At 36.5% G+C, this 9,188-nt stretch overlaps 1 protein-coding gene across 1 annotated transcript; it reads left to right on the top strand.

Annotated features, from left to right (window-relative positions):
• The first annotated feature begins 1,055 nt into the window (after positions 1-1,055).
• Positions 1,056-2,051, top strand: LOC135730392 (trace amine-associated receptor 13c-like). Its single transcript, XM_065248306.1, has one exon. It carries the CDS (start codon positions 1,056-1,058, stop codon positions 2,049-2,051), a length of 996 nt encoding a protein of 331 aa, XP_065104378.1.
• Positions 2,052-9,188: the final 7,137 nt, after the last annotated feature.

The raw sequence follows: 9,188 nt of genomic DNA, 5'->3' as shown, positions 1-9,188 counted from the left end.
TGCCTGTTTGCCCCTATTAGTGTTTATGTTCTTGTGGTTCCTGTGTTGTATTCAGTCTGTTATGTCCCGTGTTTAGTGTTCCCCTGAGGAACGTCTGGTAGCCGCTCTTTAAGGGGAGGGGGGGTACTGTCAGGATTCTGTCAGGATCTTGTCTTGTATTACATCTAGTTCATTGTGACAGGGTTCTGACAGTACCATGTTTTCGTGATCGCATTTATCAAACTTTAGTTGGTGTGTAAGGTTGCTGTTGTTAGAGGATAAATACATAAACCTCAAAGTTCAATGTCAAGCAATTATTTTCTTTAACAGAATTTGCTTTCAAAGCCTACAGCGAACGGACCGTTTGGACTACAGCCCTCTACTTCCCGGTTGAATGACGTCAGTATAAGAGTTTTGGACTATACCCCGCACACAGGAAAGCACCAGTCGCCAGCTAAACTAAGCTGCTGTTGAATCACAACACACCAAACAATCTACACAATCAGAACTCATTACGTATTTCTGAAGGAGGGACTTCATAGAACAAGTAAGACATCAGACCATTTTTAGGACAGTGAAAAACAGCAATACAGAGATACTGCATTTATTTACACACAAAACATGAACACAATTTGCGCGCTGTAAACACAAGGCTTCGAAAACACAGGAAAAACAAGACCTTCAAGACATTTTGCTTCTCCAGTAAATCCACGAATTTTCTAATATTTATATTGGAAAACAAGACAAAAAACTAAGACAGACATTCATTTTTGCAGCGTGTATGTGTTGTTACTTTAAAGTATTAAAGTTAAAACATTTCATAAAAATGTATCTTATTTTTAGGAACAAAAAGTTCATGAAGTTGTAGTAGTATTATCAGTTTAGTCAGGTTTATGAATATTCAACTAGTGGGTAGGCGGGGAGCTTTTTAATCAAATATCATGCTAAAAGGGGTTGTCACTGTGCATTGCATGAGTATAAATGTCAGTGAGAGGCACTAGAAATCCTAACACGGATTGAGATATCTTTTCTGATGAAGTCCAGAGTTTGCTTTTCAACATTTAGCTATCGTGGAAATGTCTGACTGGGGAGTTACAAACACGGACAATCAAACCATTCAATACTGCTTCCCAAACAACAATTTGTCATGTATCAGAAATATCAGATTTGAATTTGAGTATGTTATTGTGTATATTTTTATTTCTGTAATATCAGTGCTGACTGTAATTCTGAACCTGCTGGTGATCATCTCCATCTCTCACTTCAAACAGCTTCACACTCCAACTAATGTCCTGATTCTCTCTCTGGCAGTGGCTGATCTGATGGCAGGACTCATTCTTATGCCAGTGCAGGGCATGAAACTCATTGAGTCATGTTGGTACTTTGGAGAAATATTTTGTTCAATGTTTCCTCTTATTCTCTACGTGGTTGTTGTAGCATCTCTTGGAAATATGATCATTATATCCGTGGATCGGTACATTGCTGTGAATGACCCTTTGCGATATTCAATACGGGTCAATAAAAACAGAGCTGTTATCTCGATTGTTGTAAACTGGTTATTTTCCACGTCATATTCTATCTTTCTCTTGTATGACTTTTTGCTGTATCCAGAGAGAAACCACACATGCCTTGGAGAATGTATACTTGATGTCAAGTTAGATTATTTGATAATTGATGCTATTGTTTGTTTAGTGGTACCGTGTTGTGTTATTGTTTCGTTATATGTGAAAATTTGCTTTGTAGCTAAACGTCAAGCTGAACATTTAAATTCAGCCACAGACAAAAAGGCCAGATCAGAAAAAAAGGCGGCAAGAACCTTAGGGATTGTAGTAATGGTCTATCTTCTTTGTTGGCTGCCATACTACTTAATTACACTTTCTCTTGGGCATGATGAAAATGACGCTCTTATAATTAATGTAATGTACTGGATTATGTGTCTAAATTCCTGCATGAATCCACTTATCTATGCAATGTTTTATCCATGGTTTAGAATATCCACGAAATACATTTTGACTCTGAAAATATTTGAACCATCATCAGAATACTTTAATCTGTTCCCAGATGAGAAATAATCCCATAGAAAAGCATACATGTAATTGAGATGCGCTGAATGCTTTCTTAAAATGTTACATGACTGTTAGGTCTCTGTTTAAACAATTATCAAGTTAAATGTTTCAATATATATATAACAATGAAGTATGTTGCAGTTTTTTTCCTTTTAGTGGACAAAATCATTTGTAAAGGTCTCAAATAACAAACTATGAATTTAAAGCATAATGGAAAATCACTATGTACAATGTATTAAATCATGCTAATGTGAAAAGACTGTAATGTTAAGAAAATCTATTCACTTTCATTTTCAGGGACATTTTAATCTGATTAGCACTGAATTTCTACATTCATGGCATGTAATGTAAATGAAATGATGTTGCTGGTGAAAGATGCAATCTGTCATGTTAATTAATATTGTTAGTAACAACTTTGGATTTTTAAAATGCCGAAATTCAACATGAACTATGCTTAATAAATAAATGTTGTTCATTGTTCGTTCATAATAGCTAATGCTTTAACCAGGGGTTTTCCTGGCTCAAAATAAGGTGGGGGTGGTGCTATCCTTATGCACACATAAATGTGTACTGTGGCCCAACAACAAACTTGTGACGTTATTAGTGTTTTAATAATTAAATGACACTTGTTGAAGAATGAAGACAATTACAATTATTAACTTTATTTTATAAAACATTACATTAATTCAATTTAACATAGCAACGGTGTTTATTTACAGTTGACAAGCAACAGAGTTGTTTAAAATCTAATGAAATATAACTTTAGCTTTATATTTCATTGTGCTCTTTTGCAGTGACATCATCTGTCACTCTTACTGTCATCCTTTCCTCCACTCTTGACACAAGAAAACTATTTTACTGCCTTCATTGTTAATATAATAAAGATCTCAATCCTTTGCTTGATGTCATAATGATAGTGTTAAATAATAATATTTAATTATCATATGAAATATAGTTTTTACTGAATGCTTAAACCCTAACGGTGATTCTTATAGCACAAACTATTCTAAAACTATTAATACCTATATCAAAACCACTCACCGAATTTGCAAAAGTAAAAGCACAAACATTGCACTCAATTTGCACCTTTGTAAAACACTTTGCAAAACTGTAGGTACAAGCTCGAACTGATTTTGCCAAGTGGTTGATGTCCTCAGGGCAACATATTGTGTTGACCCAAGGACAACATTTTTCTAAATAAAACCTAAATCTACCCCAAATCCAAACCCTAACCATAACCAAACCCTAAAATCAGAGGGACATGATAAGTGAAAAACAATGGTCTAGAAACAGCTAATCCTTGTTGTAAGCTTAAACTTAAAACAAACTGTAAACTTATTTCTGAAATCTGATTGATTGATTGAAATGTTGTCCCAGGGTCAACATAATGTTGCCCTGAGGCCTGAGGACATCAACCACTTGGCAAAATCAGGAGAGCCGTAGGTACAATTCACTGCACAACACTCTTTTTGCGGAACTGTAAAAACAACTCACTGCTTTAAACTCAATTTCCAAATGATCAACAAACTCCTAGCAAAACTATACACATGTATGACAATTCTTTACATTATTTTGCCAACTGTCTGGCTCACTGTCACATGAGAAAACTGTCTTAGATAATTAGTTCACTTTGCAATCAGCCTAAGAACTATAAAGCCACATGTGGGCTGGCCGTGTGGACCAGGAAGAGTGAGAATTAGAGGAGGCCAAGGAAGAGGACATGGAGGCAAGTAGGAAGAAGAGGAGGAGGAAGAGGACGTGGAGGTGACGATGTGAGAGGGAGAGGACGACAAGAGCAAGGAGGTGAAGTAAGAGGACAAGGTGGAGCTAGAGGCAGATGCCATGGGTCATGACATGAAGATGAGGCAGGTTCTAACCTCACTACAGGTTTTTACGATTGCTATGACAGATTTTTCAATACTTTTAACAAGTTTCCAAAACTCTTACAGTTTTTCTCAATTGCTTGGCTCATTTCTTGAAACAGAAATTACATTTTCAAAACAACATGGGCCAACCTCCAAACCACTTGACAATTCTACACAACAGAATTGAATTGCGGCATGCACGCTGTTTCTTCCCTCAATGCATCTCAAGGGAGAATAAACGCTGTGATGTGGACGAGAATCTGTGGCCAGACAGACAGCAGCGTGTGGATGGACAGGAGGGTGAGGATGGTGGCCAGGACAGGAAGAGTGAGAACAGCGACCAGTGAAGAAATGTTAGTTGTGAAACTTCAGCTTTATTTACAGCACTATAGGCTGCATATAATTTTCATAGTTTTTTGTTTGTGTGTTTATATTACAATATATTATTCTGTATATATTTTCTTTTTACTCTGATGTATGGAAATTACTTTATGTGTGTGAATGATAATGGTTACAATTTCCTTGACAGTATGAGTGCATTGTGTGATGTCAAACCTTGAAGGCTACTCTTAACCTAAAATCCTATTTCTTTTTTTTCCAGTTTTTTAAAATAATTTTATTTTTCTTAGCTAGACAAAAAAACAGTACCGTAGCTATTGTCAATGAAGGACTGGGCTGAATGAAAGGTGGACATGAGGGATATTTCAATAGTCATCTGCCATAGTAACAAAACATCTAAAGATTTTGACTTGAAGTGCTTACACAATGAGAACAAGTGAGCAGCGGCCATTTTATGAATGATTGCACACCTGTGTAAGTTAACTCCGCCCACTTCATGAGAATAATGCTGCGTTCCAGGCAACCTGTAACCCGTAACTCACGACTTCAAAACCACGACTCACGACTTTGAACTGGGAGTACATCGATCTAGTACGAGTTCACGGGTGGGAAGTCACGGGTTTGACTGCTGTTCCAGAGCACTTTCACCGGTAGAAGGTTGTAAAAACACGAGTTACAGGCTGCCTGGAACGCATAGGGTCGTGAGTCGTGGTTTTGAAGTCGTAACTCACGGGTTTAAAAACCTGCCTGGAACGCACCATAAATCACAGTCAATATAGAGAACATATCATTTACATAAATCAACACCCCCACTTGTTCTTAAATTGACAGAATATAACACAGTGCATCACATACATTTCCAAATCACAGTTAATCCATCACACTCCAAATAAAAAACACATACATCCATTATTTTGCCATCATTCAATGCAGATCGAACAAAATGATACCTTATATCGGTATGCTTACACCTTTGTCAACAGACCGGATTCTTTGAAAGTGCAATGGCACCCTGATTGTCCTCAAAAATAGTCACTGGTGCATATTCAAGTACATTGTCCAATTCATTGATTCAATTGGTCAGATACAAGCTTTCTTGTGCAGTAGCTGATAAAGCCATATATTCAGCTTCACATGTGGATAAAGCAACAGTTTGTTGTTTCTTAGACTTCCAAGAAATAACAGACCCATTTCTAGACAAACTGAAACAGTAGCCAGTAATACTATGCCTGTCATTCAAGTCTGCTGCCCAGTCTGCATCGCTATAAGCCACAAGTTTAAGATTTACATCACTTTTCTTATAGCATAGTTCCCAGTCTGCTGTGCCTTTCAAATACCTCAACACATGTTTAGCAGCAACCCAATGTTGTTCTTCTGGTACCCTTAGATATTGTGACAGTTTTCTAACAATAAAGCTCAAATCTGAGCGAGTACTTGTCATCATATTGTAGTACTGGATTATAATTCATCAACTTTAAGTTTATTCAGGAAGAGACACTGTAAAACAATTAAACCCAACCCATTCTCACCCCATTTCGTCAATATTTGACGACACTTGACCATTCGTCATATGTTGACGTTAAGGGTATACCTTTCGCGTCATTTTTTGACGAACTGGGGACTTCAATACTATTACGTCCGTTGCATTCTCTTTCCTATTTTATTACCATTTGCGCGTCGGTTTAGGGTTAGATTTACATAATGACATCCCTACCCAAACCTAACTCTAACCCCAACGCCAGGTGACAACTGTTTCTAACCCCAACGCCAGGTGACAACTGTTTAATTTCGCGTACACTGTTTAATTTCGCGTACACTGTTTAATTTTGCGTAATCTAACCCTAAACCGACGCGCAAATGGTAATAAAATAGGAAAGAGAATGCAACGGACGTAATAGTATTGAAGTCCCCAGTTCGTCAAAAAATGACGCGAAAGGTATACCCTTAACGTCAACATATGACGAATGGTCAAGTGTCGTCAAATATTGACGAAATGGGGTGAGAATGTGTTGCAAAACCTCAGGTGGTGTTGTTAACCCGATAAACTAAGTTTATTTATGAAAAGACACTGTAAAACAATTAAACCTCAGGGGGTGTTGGGAACCCAAATGTGACCCATAGATGAAATAGGTCTTCAGATATACAACTCTTTGATGTGTTAATCTATTCATCACAAAGGTTTTTGAACTGTTAGCCTTTTGGCTCACATCACTGAGTATCTGCTGAAATGTAATGTATACATATTATGGGGTTCTAAGATTGTGTTTTACATACATATTCATGTGTAATATCATTTTAAAGGTCATGGTGCGATGAGTAAAAAGGTCTCATTTCTATATATCTAAAATAAGATGGTTCAAGGGGTTAGATAGAAGATGCATTTCTTTAAGAGGTGGGGTTTTTGCCAGGACACCTCTGGCTATTTTGACCAGATGTTCTTTAGGAACATTTGGTGCAGGTCAAACTGGACTTTGTAGTTTTACGATGTCTTTGTCTCACGCTGTGTATAAAAGGTGGCCTGGCTAGATGTTCTAGGAGCCATTCTGTACTCAGAAGCTCCCACACTATGTGTGTATTCAAACCTTATGGAGGATCCTGTAACCAGGAGCTTCCACACTTTGTGTGTGTAGTAAAACATAATGGAAGAAATCTTTAACAAGAATCTTCCTAGACCACTTTGTGTGTCTTTAATTGCCAGGTATGCTTTGTATTTTGTGAAATGTTCATTTTTCTATGCTGATCTTTAAGTGAATGTTTTGATATATTTTTGATGGATTTGAATAACCAAATTATTGATTTAAGTGTAACCTGCCTGGCAAAATAAATTGTTAATCTTTATTCATTCTAAAACTTGTCAAATCTTTATTATATTTTCAGGGGTTAAGTTAGATGTATTGAAGGGGGCATAGATTAGGAGAATATCCTCTATTGAAAATATTACTGGAGTAATTGCCTCCCCGTTTTAAGGTTAGATGGAGTAACCTCAACCTAAAACATAGATGGATCCTCTTATTTTCAATGTGTTTGGAGAAACCTCTAACTTTAACTTAAGTTAGAAGGAGAATGCCTCTATGCCCATCTGTATGGAACTGCCTTAGCACCTTCAGAATTACACCTTATTCCCTATGTGAATATAATTCACTCTAAATAAATATAATAATAACTTTATAAATTATGATCAGCATCAGAATAGTATTGGTAACTAATAAATTGGAGTCAGATTATAATTTAACCACAGAGGTCAAAGAAACAAATTAAATAAATGGAATTACTCTTCTAGAAGCGCTACGGAGGGAAAGGACACGTGATTCCCTTCACCACGCATTGGACTTCGACGTTGGGCCAATTGGGTGGCGTCTTACAATATAGATGAAACTTCCAATCACTTCTCGATACCTCTTTAGATCAACAGGTTCACATCACGTCAAATTTCACTTTGATTTCGCATGGGGTTGATCTTGGTTTGCAGTGAGTCATATCAGATCTCTCCAAAATGTTTAAAATGTATCTTTCCTGATTCATTTTAACTTTACCATGTTCTTGCGTAAAGTCAATGCCTAAGAAATGTCGAAGTTTTCCCAGATCTTTTACCTTGTATTTCATTCCCAACATTTCCTTCGCATCACAGAGTATTTTGATACATCAAGATCATCAACCCAAATAATCAGTATGACTCTTTCTTTGTCAGTTTGTTTACTGGAAACACAATAATCTGCTGAGTTTTGAACAAAATCATTTTCAATTAAGAAATCATGCAACATCTTGTTCCAATTTCGTCCTGATTGTTTCAGACCATACAGTGATTTATTGAGCTTACACACTCGTTCTTCTCCTGTTTTTTAATCAACTTCAAATCCTTCAGGTTGCTTCAGGGCCGGCCCTGGCCAATTTGCTGCCCTAGGCAAGATTTCACCTGGTGCCCTTTAGAATCACAATTGTGCTCCAATCATTTTGTTCATAAACTTACACAGAAACAAACTGCACAGATTTGTCTTGTTTTTCTTTATTTTGAAAATATTTTGGAAACACACACAAACACACGCACACGAACACATACACACAATACCATGTTACTCAGGCATTTGATCTTGACATTGTTAAAATCTTTTTTTTACATGTTTTAACACTGTATGCCTACATTTAACTTAAAATATTTAATTTTGTACAACAAAACAGCTGTTATCAATGAATTATTAGTAGCATGTTGTAGAGTCTCGGGAGATTGTGCTCATTGTTAAATAGCTTTGTGGCTATAGGCTACTGCACTGAAGCGGCAGTTTAAAATATAAACCCAGAATTCAGCGAACGTCAAGAACAAGAAAAAAAACAATGAGGCCAAGACGCGGGTGGTTACGTTACACGGACCATGTATAAATTTCAATGTTTCTGGACAGAAATACCAACTTTGTCTGGTATTAAAAAGCTGCACATTGGAGTGCTGGCTGCTCCCCGCGGTGCTGAAGACGCGTGATGGCACATATACACAGATATCTACGTGCAATCTATTGGAAAGTGGAGGAGTCATTAGTTGGGTTAGTAAAATAACGAAATTACAGCTTTTAAATAGAAGAAAAAAGTTTTTTTGTAAAGAGATATATATTTTTAGTTTAAAAGTGCAGAACTCTTCTCAAGGGGAAGAAAGCTATACTTTTGCCCTTACGTGCAACCTATCGGAAAGCGCAGATGAGTTAGTTGGGTTAGTAAAATAATGAAATTATAGATTTAAGTACAAAATAGTATTTATATAAAGAGAAATATTGAAATAAAAAGTGCAAAACTCTTCTTAAGTGGAAGTAATAAAGTAAAATAACGAATAATAATTATATAATAACGAATAATAGTTTCCAATAGGTTGCACGTAAATACACTCTAAAAAACAAACGGTGCTATATAGCACCAAAACAGTTGCTTTGGATCGTAACGATAGAAGAACCATTTT

The sequence above is a fragment of the Paramisgurnus dabryanus genome, chromosome 20 (assembly GCF_030506205.2).
Source record: "Paramisgurnus dabryanus chromosome 20, PD_genome_1.1, whole genome shotgun sequence".
Lineage (NCBI taxonomy): Eukaryota > Metazoa > Chordata > Actinopteri > Cypriniformes > Cobitidae > Paramisgurnus > Paramisgurnus dabryanus.
This window is presented reverse-complemented; position numbering and strand designations above follow the sequence as displayed.